We start from the raw sequence: 22,792 nt of genomic DNA on the forward strand, positions 1-22,792 counted from the left end.
TTTACTTGCGTTGTCGAAATTGCTCAACGTACTCGTTTGAAACATACCTATCATGTCTAATGAATTCTACGTCATGTCCTTGATGGCACTTCTTAATGCAGTTCACACATATGGCATTACGGTCTGTGGTGTTGCAGGTGTGACATCTGAAGTAAAATACATCACGTTAGGCATGAATCAAAAACTGAGGGGCCGAGAAAAGCACTCGGGGAGGGTGTGGGGGCAGAACAGCACTGAAGAAAGGATGTGCACAGGGCTGTAAAACTTGAGAATTTTACATGAACTTGGATTTCATGGCATACTTTTGGTTGCTTGTTTCGAAAAAGCAGTTCTGCTGTATAATCCCTTAGGCTGGAGTTCACAGTAACAGTTCACAGTAATTTTCCTCAAGACAATGGGAACTTGTTTAATCCTTTTCTGTTGCACTTGAGGAAGAGCACACATTTGTGTGTTAACAGACATGGCAACTGTTTTAGGGGTCTTGCTAGAAGAGAAATTGTGTTTATTTGAACTGTGTTTATTTGTACTGTGGATGACAGAAAAGAACCCGTTACCTGTAGAAGTCATGCATCGGATAGCTGGTGTAACTTGATATCTTATATAAACACTGGCCTCTACTGACAGCTTTTTCTATGGCATCTTGATTGTTCATTATTTTGTTATCTGTTGGGGGGCAAAAAAAAAGCCAAGAACTAATCACACCTGGATCAATGACTTTTTTTTTCCTTGAGGTGTTAAAGCAGAGCCCCCCCCCCCCCCGCCTTCCTAAGAGCTAAAGCCATGAGGAACAGTTAGTTCTATGCCTGTATTTTAGTTTTGGCATTTAAGCATATCAAACCCTCAGTGCCAGATTACAAGGCAAATGCCCAGTCAGTGCAATGCACTCCTCAGACCAGAAAGACTGTTCCTCTTTGCACGCATTGCATCAAATACCTGATAAGCCTTCAGTTAAATACTGTTTGTGAACAAATAGTTAGAGAAACAAGCCTTCCATCAGGTTTAAGTTTTCTGTTGAGAAGTCTGAAACCCAAACATGTGAAAGTCTCTCGTCTACCATAAGGCCTTTCACACATCCCTTAGAAAGCAGAACAGCATGGCTCTTCCCCCCCAGGGGAGTTTAAGGCGCTTTCCAACACAATGGAAGTGGGAATTAGGTCTGACCACCTCCAGCATTTAAAAGATGTGTCCCAGGCACAGCAGATTTGATAATCCTCTCTGTTACTCAACTACTAGATCTTCTGTCAAGTCCCAAAGTGCACCTCAAACTAGTTTTGTCTGCTCCCAGTAGCATCACAGCACTGACGGATGCAGTCGGTAAGCCCAGGGGCTGTGAAGCTGGGAGCCAGAGCTTGTGTTTTAAGTGGTGTAAAGAACAGACAGGAAAAGGCATAAACAAGTACAGCCAAGCAGGCAGAAATTCTGCAAACTGAATCTTTTTCTTCTAGAATAACCTCCTGGAGCTGTCTGGCATTCAAACCATCACGCCAATCTCCTCCAAGAGGATCTTGTCTCATGCACACTTCCCCACTATACATAGGAATTTTATGTATGTAAACTGCTCCTATCTTCTGAAAAAAAGTGATTTGGGATTGTGAATATTCAATGCTTTTAGATCCTAAAAGCCAAGCGAGGCATGTTTCTTTACTGGACACTTGTTTTCAGATATGTTACAAAAGACTTTCCATTATACTAACTTAGAATTGGAATTTGAGCTAGGCCAAAGACCAGTAACCAGTTCGGAAACCATGTTGAGACAGAAGAGCTAATAACAGAGTTTTAATATGATAGGAAAACCTTAAGTTACCTTTGAAAGTGTCTGGCTGTCTAAAAATCTAAGATAGCTTAGCTTGGCTTATTACCTTCAGCTGAAACTCTTACTTACAACTTGGCTTAAGGTGGTAGCAAATCTGAGCCAAAAATGGAAAAACTGGTACGATAAACCCAAAACCCAGCACCAAATAAAAAAATGCAAAGTGAACAAACACAACCAACAAGGGCTCAAGCTCACCTTTCATCGTGACATTGACACCAGATGCTAGAAATAAACCTCCAAAGCGGTTGTTGAAAATCTGATTGCCTTCTAATGTTGCAGTTGCATGATTTGTTATTTCAATACCTTTATTGGGTCAGGGGAACAAAGAAGAGAAAAGAAAGTGGGAAAGTTAAATCCTTAGTGACTGTGCATTTGTACCTCTCTCACGATCTATAGTTTGTTCTTTTTTTTTTAAACCATCATAAAATCAGGGGAAAAAAGGAAAATGGCACAGCTAGAAATTGCACTGTAATTTGCTATAAAACTGAGGTTCAAATACTTCTGGTTGAATCCTTTCAAAGAGCTACAGCTGGCATGCATGGTTTCTGGTAGTAACAATACACTACTAGTTTATCTGATAATAAAATGGTACTATGATCATATATTTTCAAGGGGGATATGATTTTTGGGTGCTTAAAGCTGTCATCTGCACATAAATTTGAAAGTTCTTGTGCACATACCATACCTTACCCTTTTAAAATATCTTTCTAAAAAAGTTCTCGAGATGGGCACCTAAAATTCATTTCTTTAAATCTTAGCTTTTATCAGTAACCCATGTCTTCCAAGTCATTTGTCCAGGACTGCTCTTGACAGCAATCTAATCTTTCCCCCCCCACACACTGAAACAACACCTTTAGAGGCTCTTCTCAGAAAACTTGCTTCTTCTGAAAGAAAGATGGAAGAAAACTCAAGAATGCAATTTTAGTTGGAATGGAATGGAAAGCAAGACGTATGGAACTGCGATCATTAAACAGTAAATTGCACAAAAATCACTATTAAACATTCTTCGTCTCTTTTGGAGTAAGAAATGCTCATTTTAATAATTTTTCAAGTTTTTGGAGTGAGAAAGTTGAACTTGAGATGCAATTCAAATCACTTTAAAATGAATATTTGCTCTGTTTCCTAGGTTTTAAAGCAGTGATAAAATATTCAAACCAGCATCCAGCAGATCAGCTACAAATATGTCCTAGACAACTTTATCAATTACTTCTAAAATAAAATAATGAAAAAATATTTCACAGAAAAATGAGAAGGCAGAATCTGTGTTGTTTCTCAACATGCTAGTGATTCCAGACATTGCTGTGAAGATATTCTGGATACAATTCTGAATTCTGAAATGATTTCTAGAATACACTGAAGGATATCCCAATCTCTGTTAAAATGTCTAAATACTGTGGGGTAAAGAAACTCAGGAGTTAGCTTTGTGAAGAGCTTACTCTAAGCTCTAACACTTCAAAATTTGATTTGAACCACACAAACCTGCAGCAAATCCATCGAATATTCGATTTTTCCTTAGCACAGGGTGGCTATTGGTGCTGATAAGAACACCGGCTTGAGCATTCCTGAAAATATCATTCTCTTCCAGAAGACCTATGACAGACCAACAAACATGCCATTTGAGTTTGTTTACATTCCTTTCCTGTAACCATTCTGTGAAATATTTTCAAAAGATCTCACGTATCATCCTCCTGCTAATTCCCTTCATTTGAGGAATACCCACCAATAGCACTGAAGTTAGTGATACAAGTTTAAAGTAATTCTCAGGGTATAATCACGTAAGTGTATTTTTTCAGTATACAGAATAGAATTTGGGATCGTATGCATCATTACAGAAAACTCCATTTTATTTTTGAAGAAACACTAAGTCTTTTCACTTTCCAAATTTTTCTTCAATTTTTCTAACATCTTTCTGTTCTTGTCTTCTAAAACGAACAAAGCTTAACTTGCATTTTTGTTACCGCAGGACAGGATTACTTTACAATGCTTAACTTAAAATTAAAGCTCATTTACAGTAAGTGATTATCTACAAATACCAGAAGCTGGTATCAGGACACACAACAGTCAGGGGATTTCAGAGGAGAACCACTTCTAAATCTACAAGTATACAAGAGATTTCTTAAAGATCTGTCTTTTTTTCCCCTAAATCTTTGGCACTGGCAGAACCTGAACTGTTCAGATGCATGATTTTGGCTACATGACTTGAATTCAATACTGTCTTTCAGTCAAATGGCAAAGCATACAAAAGTGGATGGGATAAAAGGACTGTCCTAAGCAGCAATCTAACAGTCGTCTTGGATGAGATTAATTACCTCTCCACCTCCCACAGATTTGAGTATTACTGATGTAATTAAGGCTAAAAAGCACCAGTGTATGTTCGTTATAACTATTTTATTACTTCAGAAGACAAGAGCTAGGTTTCTAAAGAGCACTTTAAAAAGGACACTGCTTAATCTGAAACTAAACTCTTATCCAGAATATTCAGTATATGCCAGTAAGGGAAAAAACTACCTCTTCCCCCATTAAATATACAGATGCCTCCATCTCTTCCATCATGGATTTTATTTCTTCTTAGTGTAGGATTACTGTCTGTTTTAATCCATACACCAGCCATTGCATTATCAAAAATTTCATTGTCTTCTATAAATCCAAGCCCTAAAATCGAAGGAAGGGTGGAAAAAAATAAAATCAAAAAGGATAATAAATGGGAAGAGGTAATATTGCAGAACATAAACAATTCTGGATAAACATGAAAAACAAACCTACCAGAATTATAGACAAGAATACCACCATTCTGACCACCCCAGATCTTGTTGCGCCTAATTTTGGGGTTGCTTCCAGTTCTGGAGAGAAATGTAAGCAAAGAAGTAATTTAAAATAGTTTAGTATCTCCCAAGGGCAAACTTTTAAAACACCCCTATAGAAGAAGTGCCCCATAGATCTTGCTGCTTAAAAATCTTAGTAAAATACGGTTATTTGCAAACATGCCAAGCTTTACAGACTTCAAGGGCCACCCATTCTAGTCAATATCCAGGCTGTATTAGTAATAACTTTCTTGTAAGTTGAAGCAGAGGATATTCAGACATACCAGATTTCAAAAAGAAGTTATTTTTAGAAACAAAATTACAAGAACAGTTAAAAAGACACAAAAGAGCACAAAACAAGTATGTCTGTTTTGACATAAAATAGAATACATTTTTACCTTATCTGAACCCCTGAGTACATGTGATTATAGATGTCATTGTCTTCTAACACGCCATGTCCATTGTCATAAAAATAAACTCCAACCTAACACATCGAGAATTAAATTATTAGTTCCAAAGTAATTAAGTATAAAAACACAGAAGAACTTTCTTCTCTGTGGCCCCTTTGTAACCACAGAGCAAAACTCACCTGTTTCCCACTGTGTATTCTGTTTCTCCTCAAGACTGGAGTGCTCCCTGTTGTCACCCAGACTCCAGCCAAAGTATTGCTGTAAACTTCGTTTTCCTCAATCACACCTTGTCCTTTTTCATGCTAAATACAAGACAATTTAAGAGTTGAGAAAACCTGCTAACTGCCAATACTGTTTTTCTGGCTGTACTCATCCCTCCCCAACATGGCTTCTTTATTGTAGCAAGGTAATTCTTTTCTATTTGAGTAATTCTTTTCTATTTTCACTTTTTTTTTTTTAAGTAACAGTACATCATGATTTTGAATGTTTGCCATGAAATGAAGAACACACTGCACGTAAATCATTATGTTTCAAGGCTCTGCAGTAGTATTTGCAAATCTCTGCTAGCTGTTGGTAGAAGAGGTACCTCCCCAGTGCCACGCAATCAGATGAAAGCTGTAGCACTTGGCACTTAAACCTACACCCAGCCCTGTCCACCAGACAAAAAATTGGCATGTCTCTTAAGGTAACTATCTTTACCACGTGTTTGTGCTTAAAAGTAAAGCATCAGTATTCTTGGTCAGGGTAAGCTGTTCTGGTTAGATTTACAGAATGAATAGATCAAGCTGCACGCTTGCAGTATTAGCTGAACCTTAGGTAACTTTTGGCAGAAAGATACAGAAATATTTCTCAAAATCTGATATTGCTTAAGGGAACCTGACAGCTCTTTCAGTTCAATTAGCAGAGCCCTTGCACACGCTGGAAATTGCACTTTATTCCTCACTTTTACAATACACGACCGTACAGCAATTGCAATGTATATCATCCTGAAGGCAAAAAAAAAATATTTTCTGAGGTTAGTGGTAAACACATTACACTCCAACAAAGCTGAACAGATTTCTAATTTTTTTTTTTAATAATGACAAACTACTGTGAAAACGAAGCCTTTAAAAAGCTTTTAACCAAGAAATGGTGAAATTCTGTCATCTATCCCATTTTAAATTTTTTACTCTGTAATAGAAATAATTTTAGTGACATTCGTAAATGCCTTCATCTTCTAAATATCAGCACCAGCTTCAGTCTATTACAATTAACCTAGTTTATAAGTCTTTGTAAGTACAATCAAACATTTTACATAGAGTACCCTTTTCCAACGTTTGTATGAACAGCAAACAAGTTTGTATGCCTGTTTGTAGGTAATACTTACTACATAAATTCCACCATGTTGACCATCATGAATCTTGTTGTGTCGAACTATGGGACAACTGTTTGTTCGAATCTGTATTCCTGCTAATGCATTACCTGTTAACAAAAATGTTATTTAATACAACTTACATACTCTCTTTTCTCAGAATTCAAGACGCAATAAACAAATTAGCTTACCATAAATGTCATTTCCTTCAATAAGGCCTCTTCCATCACCAAAGATATAAACACCACCTTGATTCCCATTAAAAATTGCATTGCCCCTAAGAAACAAAAGTATCCACATTATGAAATGATTATAATACACTGTACAATACTGAACATGTATGTAGTGTCTAAGACTGTACAATATTCAGATTTCAAATAGAGAATTTATGTTCTGTTGCTTTGAGAAATACATACTTCCAAGTATACACGCAAATTAAAAATGCAGTTCAACCGAACAGACAGCAATTTCATTTTTAATATACAGGAGTATTTACAGTTCATTATAAATAAATGAAATAAAATTGCACTTTTCCCATCCCCATCAAATCTCTTATTCTAAGTAGTAAAATATCAATGAGGAAAACAATACCTTATTGTTGGGTCACTGTTTGAGGTAATCCAAACACCTGCAAAATTGTTTGCATAGATTTTGTTCTCTATGAATTGTCCTCTTCCTTTTTCATGAACATAGATTCCTCCAGTCTGGCCGTGATGGATTTCACACCGAACTACCGTAGGATTGGCGTATGCTTTCACTTCAAAACCTGCTATCCTGTTTCTATGTATGTTGCAGCTTTCAAAATAACCCTTAAGACACAAAACATACCGTTTCCTGTAAAAGTCCTTTTTAAAATGAAGGCTATTCCCTCCCCTCTAAATACAATCCTCATTTAGAAGGAAACAGTACCAAAATTGACAATATGTAAGTACTTATATAGCTAATTAAAACAGCTACTGACACTATATAATTTTTTTTCCCCCCAAAATAAAATACTGTTTCAAACACACTGTGCTTGCATTGCTATTTATTACTACCCATGGAATACCAAGAAAAAATGGCAAGTCTGGATATAGCACCTCGAAGAGGACCGACTATCAGGTTTCCTTAGCAACTCCTAAGGATCAGACTCCTTTCAAAGGCCATAAAGCCCACAGGTCCAATATAAAAAGGACAGTGCTATTGAGAAGACTACCTACTTATTTTCAGACCCAGAACCATATATATTTGGTAAGAATATGATTTATTTAGGAAGATGTGTCCTAAATTTCTTTGAAATAACTGGTCAGAATAAATACATATGGATGTGGGAGAGGAGGAATTTTTCCAGGGCTGGACTGGTCTGAGCGGCCAACTGGTAAACTTTTCCCCCCACTCCCCTTTTTTTAAATGGTGTCCATTTAAAACTTCCTTTCAGACACTGCCATAGTACTAGTAGGCCTACAACAAAACTGTATTTAAACAAATGCTTTATAAACAGCACAGCTGGGGGCGGGGGGAGACATTCCACAAAGCCATCCCAGGCATGCTCCTTCTGCTACGCCAACAACCACTTGCGTAGCAGCACGATGAACTGGTCCATCTGAAAATTCACCTGGCAAAATGGTTGTTTTCTGCCCAATTATTTCTCCAATTCTAGTTAATTCCAGGGCCATGCAAAGTAACCCTGTCAGTCCTTTTAGAGCGTTTTTCTGACATGCTTTTAGAACATTTTGATACTAAAATTCAACCTATTCTTTATGGTGAACTTTAGAACAGAAACTAAACAACTGAAAGAGAGGAAGCATCTCTTACTGGAGATGGTAGACAATCACCAAGTGATGTGTTTTAATTTGTGGCTGGCTTAGATGCAAGCTCTTTAAAGATCTAACCAAGACTATCTCCAGGGGGCATCTGCAGAGGGCAAGACTAAAAGCAGAGCACGTGACGTTCAGAGCAGTACTCTGCTGCTGACAGCCAAAACTGCACTGTCCCTTACACCCAAGAACACATGGTTGAAAGACAGTGTGAACCAATCTTAGTTCTTTCTTTTCTCCTAGATGTCTGCCTCTGCGCTCTGCAAAGTCATCTATAGTATAAACGATCTATGTGATTCCAGCTATAGTTTTAGCAGTATCAGTCCTCATCGTGCAAAAGATTACCCGTTTAATGAACTGATAACATGTATATAGGTAAAACATCTGACCTAAAAGGAAAGGGGCGCGATTTTCACTGATCTTTGTCACCCTCATAGGCACCTCACCCAAATACTGTTGTTCCTGTAGCCACTTAAGTTAGTTACTTAGCCTCGCTAATTGTGAGACTTGTTTTACTTGCCAACTACAAAAAAGCACAATTCCTCCTACTGCTCAGAGTAACTGGATTCCAGCATTCACATGACCTACTACCATGAGCACCTCAGTCCTGGAGCTTCTACTACCTACCACACGGAAACTACTGAAGTTACTGCCAACCTAGGTGGAAAGCACTCTGTTTCACTGTTGTATTACTTACGTGCTGTGAATTGCTAAGGGACTTCATCAAACATATTCTGATTACAAAAAAGCAGAAATACATATAGTTTAACAAGGAAATCAAGACAGCATGCACTTCTCCCTACTTGGAGGATTGCAGCCAGAAAAGGCACTGCATTGATTAAACATTCTCCAAAAAAGTACTATCAGTGTGCACAGCTTGGCTCCCCAGGTGCCTCTGGGTGACAAATAAACAAGTCAAATGGAAAAAGCCTACTTTCTGTAAATATTCAGAATATATTTTTTTCCAAGGACTTAGGATTAGATTTCTTCAGAGTGAGTCAAGATGTTTTCAGAGTTCTCAAGGAAGCTACAGACTAACAGACAGGGGAATCTAAAGGAGATCTCCTCAGAATATACCTTCATGCCAACAGGCAGTCTTTGGGACTCCTTATCCCAAAAGGAACCACTTTTTTTCCTCATTTTCACTTAAAATGAAGCCCTCAGAGAAACTTAAGCAAGATGACAATTTGGTATAAAGTAAAGCTTAATCCTCTTAATGGAATACATAATTTCAATTAAAATATTACTACACATTGTCTGGTATCTTTTTAATTACTTCACACGCTATCTTCCCTTTGAGTGCCAAACATGTTGCGACTACAGCAACACGATGAAGGAAAAGAAGTATTTCAGATGCACTTCATCACAGTCATTTCAGATACCACCTAGAAGGTGCAAACAAGCAGAGCCTTTATCATGTGGTCAGTAATATCTTTGCAAGCTTCAGCAAGCACTGTTACTTAATAGTAAGGAAATTTTGGTGTAAATACTTTTAATTCTTGAAAACAATACCATATACTCTGTAACTTTTAAACTTGCTCGGAAATGAAGTGAAAGGGAAAGCTCCTTCACTTCTGCTTGTGTCCCAGTGTATCTACATAATATGCAACTTCAGAGAGGAACAGAAGAGGCACCTGTAGACTAATTGTACTCTGCCCACTATGTCTAGAAAACCATAACATCACTTGACAGCAGAGTACAAGTGTCATTTCTTCAAAAAGTAGAAAACGGAGCCTTCAAAATGATTGCTCGTCTACCTTCTCGAAAAAAGTAGGACCGCTGATTCAGAAGAATCTGGTAATTTGCTGTAAGCCTCTGTGAAGGAAGCGCTCCTCAAAAGGGGGAGAAGGGGGGAAAAAAAAAAATCTCTCTCTCTTTAGAAGGCTGACTGCTGGGTCAGAAAGTCAAGGCTTTCTGCTATGTAAGATCCTATAACATTCAATATTCATAAAGAGCAATTGCATCAAAAAGTCCAGTCCACCTTAAGGAGAGTCAGCTTAAGCTGAACTGCTGACTTTGAAGTGATGCAGTAAACCCAGTGTATTTCTGCACTTGTTGAGACCATGTCTGAACACCACCTCGGTGCATAATTATTAAACTGAATTCAGTTAAACCAACAGAATTGCTGTTTGTGAGAGTCCTGAGCGACCACCTCATTCCCGGGCTGCCTATTTCCTATGCCATTCTCTGTTGAAACCAGCAACTTCTCTGGCCCAAATTCACCCCCTAGCGAGAAGGGCCAAACTTATCTCAGGCTTTAAGATGCCCCCCCGGCAACCCCTGGTATCTTTTCCAGCCACCACAGCTGCTCCCCTTCAAAAGGCATTGTTGTGCCTTTGAACTATATCCTCTCAAAGACATCTTCCTTTTTTTTTTTTTTTTTAAAAAAAAAAAAAAGGTGAACTTCTGGATCCCAAGAAATCACATACAGGTTCAGACAACATTTTCTTCTTGGAAAATTAACAAATATTTTGTTAACAAGGAAATAGTGTTTTTAAGTATGGAGTTAAATGATCTGTTATCCATAGGGCCCACTAATACCGTTTGCAAATCCAAAGCTTACTGCCAGCTCCAGGTATAACGAGTAACACCATTAGAAACAGCCTGTTCTTTTCTTACCGCTTCTCTCTAACAGCACATGCAGGCTGCCCAACCTGCAGCTCCTAAGCTCTGTCCAGCTGTTGGGCAGCTCAAGCCCAAATTCTTTATGGATACTCTGCCAGGCAGCTATTAAGGTCAGGAAGGTCAATACTCTTCCTCTGCATAAAGGGATTGCAAGCATTAAATAGCCTCTACCTCCTTCTAAGAACGATTTTCAAGTGTGCTGGGTATTTTACTTGTGTTTTGTGATGGTTTCTGGTTATAATTCATCAACTAGCAGTAGAAGAGCCTGGAGGACGCAGCACCTGGCAGTGCCAGGATTGCTTACTAAGAAAAAGAGGCCCCTGTGATTAATAAGGAAGAAGGAATAAGGGATGCATGTGGGAAAAAACATTACAATCTTACACAAAAATACCAAGTGTAGGGAGACTCAAAATACTTTAGCAGTAGCTTTCTGCTTGAAAAATCCTAAATATTAAAAAGTAGCTCTGTACACCAAATTTATTTATAATACCAGGCAAAGTATTAGCTGTGGGCACAAGATGACAGCTACAGTGACAGAAAGTGTGGGCAAGAACATACTGCTGCAGCCTGTTAAGACCTGAGCAGAGAAATCACGAACAGACAAACACAACAGTAATGGTAATGTTGATGTTTCCACACACTACTTAGCGTACAGAAAAAGTTGATGTGATGACAAAGAAGGGTTCCTGCACATCTGGACAAGCTCAGAAGACTTTTTACATCAAGACTAACTCAGTAATTGAACTTGGATTTTTTTTTTTTTTGCTTTCTGCGTTTTATCTAGTCTAACAAATACTGCTTTGAAATGCATTAAGGTTAAAACTTGTAACTGATGGGATTTTGTTCACTGCTTTTCTTCTCAGAGGAATTTTTCCCCATGTATTTCTGAAAGGGCTTTTTTCTTTCTCTGTCTCAAAGATCACAACATTACAGAAACACAGAGGTATATCATGTTATTGTTTGAACAATACAGGTTTGTTTTTTTTTTTTAAAAAAAAAAAAGGTAATTGTGCAAGCTTTAACACTTCCTAAATATTTACTGACACTTATATTCCCAACAGGGTAAGAAAAAAAAAACCAACACAGGAGACCAAGATAGAAAGAAATGAACTGCTAAAGAGTATCTGACTCTGCATCAACTTAAGTAAATAACAATAATAAGTGTGACTGACAGCACAAAAAATATGTTTATAAAAATTTGTCTCCCAAAGCCTGGAATGGTCTTTATTTGACAGTTGGTGGATTTTATAAAAACACAAAGGCAGCATAAAGAAACCACATTCAAGACGCAAAACAAACCCTTTATTTTTAGTGCATAGGAAAAATTTGCTATTGCAGCAAAAGACCAACTGAGTTTTTATGTAGTCTATATAGAAATTGGCATAAGCTTCATGTATTTTTTGGACTTTATATACACATTTCTTTAAAATTATCTGATTTGTAGTATTTAAAAGACTGAGCTGCCAACTAGTCACAATCACCCAACTTAGACACAAGCTAGTATACTTTTCTTTCATCAAAAAGAAAAAAACAAGCAATAGTGCTATATTTCTCATTTGGAAGCAACAAAAATGAAGATTGTTATGCCTAGATCTCAGCTTTGAACTATAAAATCATGCTTATTCTTACAGTAAGTCAGAACTTCTCTGTTGTTTGCATACAACTACTAAATATAATTTATGACAAATGTCTGGTAACTCATCTCGGGCAACTGGCAAGAGAGGTCAGCGTAAGGCACTGAGGGCTGCCAATGCCATGCTGCATTTTTAATGCCCGCTTGTTAAACATTTGGCACAAGCACTAAGGCAAACATCAGAATATTGCCAGTTTAGAAATAAGAGGTTAAGTTTCTACAAGTATTAAAACCACAAAGAACAGTCTGAGAGCATGAAACTGAAAAACAAAGCACACTTGAACCTTTTAGAGACAGCACTCCAGCACAGAAACCCACGGGAAAAGAACGTGTAGGGTAGGAATTCAGCACTGGAATGTACTCATCCCACTTCACAGTCACAAGCAATGAAAAAAAAAAAAAATACACACCCAAAGTAACAGAAGGGAAGCGAGGGAAGTGAACATAGAAAATCCATTAATTTGTTTAGGTATGTACGACTTGTATCTGAAAGATACCATGTCACTTAAAGAGTATGTAAATATTGCCAATGATGTCATTTCATCAACTCTATCACTACCATGATACAGAACAGAGGACACTGACAAAAGCAGACTTTGAGATGGAAGGAGGGGGGGAGAAAATCTTTCAAAGGAGTTTATGACTAAGAAAGATTTCAATAATATTTGCAGCTGAGATAAATATTATTCATATGTTCTCTTTAATGTGCTAGTGTTTTCTTTAAACAAAAAAAGAAAAATTTACTTCTGTTCCATTTTGCTTGTGGTATCACACTGATCACAGCATTGGAACAGGCATTCCACCGGTAAGAAAATAGATCAAATACACTTTTATTTAAAATGAATCAAGTGAATCCAGTCTGGCTTTTTAATTTTTTTAATATTTCAATACTCATATATTTAATATTTATACTTCAGTACTTAAACAAGCCAGACTTTCCAATTAACCCTCAAGCCTACATACAGACATCTCCCCTCCAGGAGTTACTGAAGCACTCTCCTTTACCAGCTCTTCTATGGCTGAAATCACTTCATTACATGTTTCCGAGCCTATTTAAGTCTTAGAGGGATGTATGGATATATGTATCCACTGAAGCGGATTAGGAGTGCTTATATAATATGTTAATACAGCTTAAATGAGGCAGTGTCAGTGTCCAAACAATGAGATAATATAAAACAAAGACATAGCATCTTAAGTTTGCCACCACTCTTTGCAAAATGGCCAAACAACTACATCTCTAGAGAATATAAAATGATGTAAAGAAATCTGTCAGAACACTGCTAGAAGGGCATTCTTCTGGGCTGGTATAATCTTGCCCAACACAGAACAAATATGCTCCTTAGGATGTAACTAAAAGAGTGGAGAAGAGGCACCTAACAGAGCAGAATCCCAGGACGTTTGACCTTCTACTGGCAAAGAGATTCTATGCCAGCAGCAAAAATAACAGCACTCTGTGACCTGTTTACCTTCCACTGAGACCAAGAAACTGCAAATCAAACAGCTACAACTAGTACTGCATTGCTCCTTTACCCCTACCTCCCCAGAAACTTGGGTGGAAAGGAGAAAGGCCTCACTAGTTTCTATCCACAATGGATCTTCTATTAGTTAATACTAATAGTTAATACTATTTCCAGACTGCCAACACTCATCAAGAACCCAACCAGATTTGGGTTAGAACTAAAGCAATAGAACAAGTACTTACAAGGGAAGGAAAATATCCTAACAAAGGGAAAAAAGATCTGCAATTTAGAGAGCCTAAAAACACCCAGTCAGGGATCAAAATACCGATTTTCAAAAACCACCTACTTCTCTTCTTCCTCCTACCCATGATAAAACTACATGGTTTTTCTCCCTGAAAGTTTGCTACGTTATGTATTAGCTATAATTGCATTAATCATTCATCAAAATTATGGAAATTTACTTCCCCCAAAAAAGGTCTTATTATCAGAGATTATTATTTTATTCAACAGTTATCTGAGACCTAGCCAACAGTTCCCAAACACGTAACACAGTGTAGAAAATTCTCATGTAGAAGTTCAGCAGGAAAGCTAAAGCAATTCAGTAGCTGAATTAATAAACATTTTATGTAGGAATAAGATTACTTTAAAATGGTGGACTATAGTTTCCTTGGAGCAAGTATCAAATAAGTCTAAGTTTAAAATTAATGTCTACTGTAGTTAGATCTCTGAACATACTAAATTGGGGGGGTGGTGGTGACAGCAAGATGAAATACATGAGGGATACGGAAGGAACCGTGGATGCAAAGGTCAGAAGATATAGTGAGAAAATTGAAATGAGAAAACAGGGGTCCAGTCTACAGCCAAGCTATGTCTGCAAAAGTGTGAAGTGGGACTCATCTTTCTCAGCTAGTCAAAGCCATTAGTGTCTAAAGCTTGCATTTTTACAAGTATTATTTATCTTTCTCAGGGATTAAATAAAACCTACCAACAAAACTACTACTTCGATGATAAAAGACATTTACTTACAAAAAATATCCGTGGATATAACATACCGGGTCTAGTTATGGTCTTCTTGCCAAAGAACAGGCTTAGCATATATTTAGCCATAGCTAGGCAAGAAGTGTGTCAGGTAGTCAGGCTAGGAGCAAAATGTATGGAGGGGAATATGCACTAGTATCCCAGAGTACATGAAACGTGCACTGATTTGGCTGACCTCATTCTTCAGCAGTGTTCTGAAATCAAGTCTGTTACAGTGAGGTTTTCATTACAGCAGCAGCACAGCACCAGCGAAGAAGTTCCTATTTATCTACAGCACCTTTAAAAATACAACTCCCAAAGCAACTGACTATATAGTTTATTATTCCCTATCACCAAAGTTATAGGCAATCCTTGTCCTGCAGTATCCAACGCCTACAGCAAGATAATCAAATTCTGTGGTATCCTTGTGAAGGCAAGAGGGAATCTGAAATCATGTTGATTTTGAACATTACACTTGACTTGACAGTGAGCAGTATTAACTTCAGCATCCGTTATTTAGTTTGACATTTTGTTCACCATACTCTGATCACATTTTGTAACTCTGATCACATTTTGTACTTTTTATGTGTGTAATTTTCACAGAAACATAAAAACATAGAATAGTTCGGGTTAAAGATCATCTAGTCCAACCCCCCCGGCAATAAGCAGGGACATCTTCAACTCGAACAGGTTGCTCAGAGCCCCGTCCAACCTGACCTTCAATATTTCCAGGGATGGGTCATCTACCACCTCTCTGGGCAACCTGTTCCAGTGTTTCACCACTCCTATCGTAAAAAATTTCTTCCTTTTATCTAGTCTAAATCTACCTTCTTTTATTTTAAAACCATTCCCCCTTGTCCCACCACAACAGGCTCTGCTAAAAAGTTTGTCCCCATCTTTCTTATAGGCCCACTTTAAGTACTGAAAGGCTGCAATAAGGTGTCTCCGAAGCCTTCTCTTCTCCAGGCTGAACAACCCCAACTCTCTCAGCCTTTTTTCATAGGAGAGGCATTCCAGTCCCCTGATCATTTTCATGGCCCTCCTCTGGACCCACTCCAACAGCTCCATGTCTTTCTTGTGCTGAGGGCTCCAGAGCTGGATGCAGCACTGCAGGTGGGGTCTCACCAGAGCAGAGTAGAGGGGCAGAATCACCTCCTTCGACCTGCTGGCCACGCTTCTTTTGATGCGGCTCAGGATACAATTGGCTTTCTGGGCTGCGAGCGCACATTGCTGGCTCATGTCCAGCGTTTCGTCCTCCAGTGCCCCCAAGTCCTTCTCTGCAGGGCTGCTCTCAATCCCTTATCCCCCAGCCTCTATTGATATCAGAGGTTGCCCCGAACCAGGTGCAGGACCCTGCATTTGGCCTTGTTGAACCTAATGAGGTTCACACGGGCCCACTTCTCACGCTTGTCCAGGTCCCTCTGGATGGCATCCTGTCCCTCAGCTGTGTCAACCGCACCACTCAGCTTGGCACTGTCTGCAAACTTGCTGAGCGTGCACTCAATCCCCCTGTCTATGTCTATGTCGTTGATGAAGATATTAAACAGTACTGGTCCCAATACGGACCCCACTTGTCTCTGATCTCCATCCAGACGTTGAGCCGTTGACCACTACCCTCTGGATGTGACCATCCAACTAATTCCTCATCCACCAAACAGTCCACCCATCAAATCCACATCTCTCCAATTCAGAGAAAAGGATGTTGTGGGGGACTGTGTCAAAGGCCTTAGAGAAGTCCAGACAGATGACATCCATAGCTCTTCCCTTGTCCACTGATGTAGTCACTCCATCATAGAAAGCCACTAGGTTGGTCAGGCAGGACTTGCCCTCGGCGAAGCCATGCTGGCTGTCTCAAATCACCTCCCTGTCCTCCACGTGCCTTAGCATAGCTTCTCGGAGGATCTATTCCATGATCTTCCCAGGCACAGAGGTGAGGCTGACAGGTCGGTAGTTCCCAGGGTCCTACTTTCTACCCTTTTTAAAAATGGGTGCAATGTTTCCCTTTTTCCAGTCACCAGGGACTTCACCTGTCTGCCATGACTTTTCAAGTATCACGGAGCGCGGCTTGGCAACTACATTAGCCAATTCCCTCAGGACACTGGGATGCATCTTGTCAGGTCCCATAAACTTCTGTACGTTCAGGTTCCTTAGATGGTCACAAACCTAATCTTCTCTTACAGTGGGAGGGATTTTGTTCCCCCAGTCCCCGTCTTGTGGTCCATCCACTCAAGAGGTGTGGGAAGAGAGGTTGCCAGTGAAGACTGAGGCAAAAAAGTTCAGAGTACCTCAGCCTTCTCCTCGTCTGTTGTTAACAGTTTGCCAGTCTTGCTCATCGCGGGGGGGAGGGAGGGTGTTACCCTTTCTTTGACCTTTCTTTTCTGGCTGACATACCTGTAGAAGTCCTTATTATTCTTTGCAAGTTCAGCTCCATCCACATGCCTTGGCCTTCCTGACCCCACCCCTACAGAACCGGGCAGCGTCCATATACTCTTCCAAGGATACCTGTCCCTGCTTCCACCGCCTGTGCATTTCCCTCTTGCCCTTTAGTCTGACCAGCAGGTCTTGACGCAGCCATGCCAGCCTCTTGCCTTCCTCTCCTGATTTCTTACACCTGGGGATCGAAAGCTCTTGCGCTCTATGGAAAGTGTCCTTAAAGATCTGCCATTTTAAGTGTGACTAGAAGAAAACTGCTCATTTTGCCAGCTAGGTGTGGGGAATTGGGACTTTGTCATTCAAGGGGGAAAAACAATGATTTGGCAAGACATGCAGAATATTTTTCTAAAACGAATCAGCAAATAATCATCTTTTATTTCAGTGGCAAAAATCCATTCTGTTTATTTCAAGGGCTATGCAAACTCATTACTCACTACTTTACATGTACTGTGTACTACTGTACATGTATCACCGTCATCCCACAGAAACAAACATTTTTATGAAAGAAGGCCTGAATTCTGAAACAAAATTCTGTGTTAAAATTCCACAATTCCATGCTAGAAAAGTCATCTTCCCAGAGAAGTAGGACATACCCTGTTTCAGAGGTTTAACATTAAATAAGACTAAGTCTCCACAGAGTATTTTATTTAAGTTTTAAATCTTCCAGTACCTTATTTTTTGTTCTGTTTCAAACGAAAAAGAATGAAGCGATAGTGTAAACGTAAGCCTACCATTTACACCCTATTTCAAGAGGTATTTTGTCACTGCAAAATAATTCAATGTAACAGGCTGCCAATCAACTGCAAAAAGCTTGCTTAAACCTCTTTCAGCTGAAATTGTCTTTAAAGTGAAGTTGCCCAGTGAAGAGCAAGAGAAGAACAATAGGCATATTTAAAAATATCTGTTCACATATAAAAGCGTGGTTTTTTAAACATTTCTTCAATGACAGGCAAAATTTGAAGACTTTAGCTATGCAACATCTGTATTTCTTTCTTCAAAAGAAAACGTATACATTACCATGCCATGGTCAAAAGTGAAAACGCCAACGTCACGTCCATGGTGAATGTGATTCCGTCTGATAATGGGATTTCCATGGTTTTTAACCCAAATCCCTGCTAACGCATTATTGGAGATCTCATTGTCCTCATATATTCCCTGGAAAATAAAAATGTAAATTAAGGCAGGAATCAAGAATAGTAAACAATTTTATCAAAGTAAAGAAATTAATAGTGAAAAATACCTGTGCATGGTCTGTAATATAAAGTCCAACATTTTCACAGTCGCTGATGTTACAGTGTTTAATAGTAGGACAAGCTCCCTGGCCACTAACACATACTGCAGAGCCAACTGGAAGAAAACAGTACAGTTACCATAGCTTCAAAGCACAGTGTATTTATAAATAGTCTGGCAGTGCTTTTGCAAGAAAAGTTAGTGTGAACTGATATTTTAAAAAGATTCGGCATGCACAGTGCCAAAGCACTGCAAGCCACAGGCAGCAAAACACTAATGTCATCATTTTGCAGATGCAAAAAAACGAGGTAGAAGTTCCTTTAAAATCACTCTGCCAAGGTTACGCAGCTGCGTAATGATTGCCAGAATAGACAACGGTTTATATAATAATTCATGCTTATGAAAGTTCTCACTCATTTATTTCCCTACATTAGGCCCACTATATACTGACTGTTCACAACAGACAAAGGACAACAGAAACATAATAAAATTCTAGGCTAATTACTGCCTTATTTTACTTCCCTTTACACTTTCATAACCCAGTACTTCCAAGAGCCCAAACAAATAATAACTTTGTAGCATACAAAGACACACTGTCTAACTAAAGATGAGCAGGAGACAAACAGCACAATCTCAAGTACAGAACTACAGTTCAGAAACCAACAGGTCTCTTCCCCGCCGAATTACAAAGCTCCTGCTGCAGCTGCTTGGATGATTTCAGCTACCATACCATTATCCAGAAGACAAACTCTTTTCAGGCAACTAGGATTCAAACCGCTCAGGACATCATCAGATCAGCTCAATTCCCTGAACTCCATGAAGTATGAAAACATAAAATTCTGCAGCCACTAAAAATCAATGGCAGATTCACAGTGACTTCAGAAAGGTAAGACCTCATCTCTGGGTATCTGGCCTATGTAACGCACACCTTCCCTGCAATTAAACATCACTAAATAAGTAAGCCAGTACATGCTCTATTAGTAAGTTTTCATATTACCTTCTAGCATAGTACCACAAAGGCTATACTTTAATAATTCATAGACTCATTTACAGGGCTTTTTTTTTTAAAAATCCTAAAGAAATTATTTTGATTGTCTAGTCTGACCTTATGAATAATACAGGCTATAATAATTCCCTGAATTAATTCCTGCTTCAATTCTAGTAGCAGGAACCTCAGCACATATCTTTTAGAAACACATTTAATTTTGATTTGAATTATTTCCAACAACTGAGAAACCACCATAAAGCTTGTTAGCTGGTTAGAGAGTTGTTACTCTGTTAATTTACACTTTAATTGCTCATCTGAATTCCACCAGCTTTAGCACCCAGTTACTGGATCTCTTTATACGAGTGTATGCCATACCCAATGCATGCATGTATTTAGTGCAAGCGATTTACTCCTTCAACCTTCTCCTTGATAAAGTAACAAACTGCAGTTAGTATGTTTTTCATTACAACTGAATTTTTCTGCCTTATCTTCTAGGACTTTTCATCGAACCGTTTCTAAATTTTCAACATGTTGCTACGGACACCAGGAAAGAGCACTTTATTCTGAAGCAGGACTAAGCAGAGGCCTAATACAAGCCTCTCTACTGCCTAATATTCCCACAGGTATAACTAAGGATCACATCAGTTCTTTTGGCCACTCGACTACACGAGGGGCTCATACTGTTTACCCACAATGACTCTCTAAGCTTTTCCCAGGAATCCAGCTTCCCAGGAGAGAGGTTTATCACTTAAAACTAGGAATAAAAGCAAGTTGTGTGTATAACTTCACGCTTGTCCACACTAAGGTGAATACTGTTTGAGAGCCCACCTTCCAAAAAGTGCATAGCAACCCATCCTCCTGGTTATTTATAGTACCCTAAAGTCTTCATCGTCCACAAGTCTCATCAATATGCATTTTATTTCTTCTCTGCAAGTCACTGATAAAGTGGCTTAAAGTCAAGAAGTCATCTTTGAAATAGCCACAAAAAAGCCATTTATAGTTACCCTGAAAGTTATTTTTCATCTATTTAATGTGTGCTCTGGTAATTCTGTAAAATTCTGATATTTTAAGGCACTATGCATTGAAGTCAAATATTTTTCAAGGATCTATGTAATTATACAGGAACTGCTACCTTCTTTTAGTCAAACAAAGTCATCAAAAATGCGAACAGTGTGATGCAACCATTATAACTTTCTGTAAATACACATTAATTTGCTTCAATCATAAATTTTAAATTCTTGATTGACCAAATCCCTGCATTTACTGCCTCGTTATTCTACCCAGGATCAATAGCCAGTACTACTTGCCATACTTCATCCTGTTTAGTCTCCCCCATGCTGCCCCCACCCCAGGACATACACCACCTCACCCAGGTTTCAAGTTACTGTTGATACATAATAGGAGCCCAGAAGATTTCTTGTCCAGTTCTTTTTAAAATCCTGCATGATTTTAGAACGTCTATTTTTACAGCTGTTTAACCTCATCCATGGTTACTGTCAAGAGTGGAACATATTTCATTATCCCTCTAGGGTATGAGCACATTTATCATTCTTGTCTATTCTCATTAAATATGGAACAAAAATTACACAACACTTTGCCATTCAAATTCTTCCATTCTATGATGGATCAGTATCACTGCTAAAACTCCCTTTGTTCCCCAAGTTAAAACACAAGCGCTGTCTCTTCTAGACAGATGCTGTACCTTGCCTTGTTTATCAAGTACTTCGGGGGGTAGGGGGCTATTTTGTTGGTGTGTTTGTATTTCAGGGGGGGTCCCCACAATTTCCTGCAATTCCTGGTTTCCTATTTATATTAATTACTAAAAACTTCTCATTTCTTGTATTTCATAATTGCTTTCACTCCCCTTTCCTCTGCCTCTTTTGGTGACACCAAGGAACTGTGGATTTTTGGGAACCCAGTGTGATGTTCTAAAAGCACACCTCTATCACATTTTGCTTATTTAAATGAAAGCAATCTTTATTCTGACTCACTTCACTGGACTTCATTACTGATTGTACGAAATTGGTCCTTTTAGAGTACCAAGCACATATTACTGGTTTAGGCTTTATTTTGTTTACTCAGAATATAATGATTGCACACACTTAAGCAACACTTAAAAAAAAGGCACATTGCCATCCGCTACTACTTTTATCTATCAAGGTGAGGACTAATACAGATTTCCTCTACAATGGATGCAATAGAACCTCTAGACTCAGGATCTGGCCATTTAAACTTTATTTAAAAATATTTCAAGATGCTTTGGACTGGCAGCAAGAGACCTCCAGCTTAAATCACTTACACTTACATAGCTCCATCTTTACATATTACATACATTAAGAACTTTACATATGACATAATGTAGAAATATGCTTTAATGCAATTAGGAGATCTACAGAAAGGGTATCAAGCATGTGCTAGGAAAGAGATTTTGAATGCTTGTGGATCAATATTTCAAAGATATGTCGTTGACTTGGAAACAGTAAATGCCTTTTCTGGCAGACTGCCATTCTTCCTCCCTTTTTACACACACTCAGTACTTCTGAGTAGGTTATAGCAAGGCTTGGCAGGATTAAGAGAGTCAATAAAAATTAATAATCAATAAGTGATGATAGTACAGCCTATACACAGCCTTCAAAATTGACCAGAAACTTTAACTTTGGAGAAGAGAAGCAACAATTCAATGCAGCAAACATTCAGGAATCCAAAGTATTAAAGAGGGCAAAAGTCCAAAATTCTCAGAAATAGTCTTCTATAATGAAAAGTGATCATGAAAAAAATTATCAAAGCTTAATTTTAATAAACAATTTTCACAAAAACATCAAGACCTACTAGCTTATCTATAAGCACACGTTTCCATATGAAGCCATGCAGCTCTTCAAACTACTTCTATAACCAAGCTGAATGTGGTCCAAGAAACAAATTTAATTCCTCTCATTTGTTATCAGGGTCCCCAATATTGGTATATAGGAATTTCCAGAACAAATTTTCTTTGTATACTTCAATTAAACAAAGTAATCAAGATACTGAGAGCAGCTAGCTGTCCTTTGTTCCTTTTTTCATTTTAACACTTCCACATATTAGCTGCTATGTCTCCAATAAAACAAATGGTGATGCGAAGCGTAGAGCTGCCTTGACCAGAAGTGAAGTAGTGTTTTATAGCCTGAAACCTCCAAGAAAGACCGTATCTTCCTCTACAGGGCACAGACAAGGAATCCTTCCACCGTTCTTATTACAG

At 38.5% G+C, this 22,792-nt stretch overlaps 1 protein-coding gene across 3 annotated transcripts in view; it reads right to left on the reverse strand.

Annotated features, from left to right (window-relative positions):
• The window catches only part of FBXO11 (F-box protein 11), a 79,432-nt gene that overhangs the window by 1,363 nt on the left and 55,277 nt on the right, over positions 1–22,792 (reverse strand). For all 3 annotated transcript variants that reach the window (XM_075147325.1, XM_075147323.1, XM_075147324.1), the window contains exons 10-22: positions 18,580–18,686; positions 18,357–18,494; positions 6,967–7,184; positions 6,567–6,652; positions 6,391–6,485; positions 5,204–5,326; positions 5,013–5,098; positions 4,577–4,653; positions 4,322–4,465; positions 3,293–3,403; positions 2,009–2,116; positions 555–663; positions 48–146 (exon numbers count right to left, since the gene is read on the reverse strand). In XM_075147325.1, coding sequence (XP_075003426.1) covers positions 48–146; positions 555–663; positions 2,009–2,116; positions 3,293–3,403; positions 4,322–4,465; positions 4,577–4,653; positions 5,013–5,098; positions 5,204–5,326; positions 6,391–6,485; positions 6,567–6,652; positions 6,967–7,184; positions 18,357–18,494; positions 18,580–18,686 — 1,501 coding nt within the window. The remainder of the gene's footprint in view (positions 1–47; positions 147–554; positions 664–2,008; positions 2,117–3,292; positions 3,404–4,321; positions 4,466–4,576; positions 4,654–5,012; positions 5,099–5,203; positions 5,327–6,390; positions 6,486–6,566; positions 6,653–6,966; positions 7,185–18,356; positions 18,495–18,579; positions 18,687–22,792) is intronic.

Source organism: Calonectris borealis, chromosome 3 (assembly GCF_964195595.1).
Source record: "Calonectris borealis chromosome 3, bCalBor7.hap1.2, whole genome shotgun sequence".
NCBI lineage: Eukaryota > Metazoa > Chordata > Aves > Procellariiformes > Procellariidae > Calonectris > Calonectris borealis.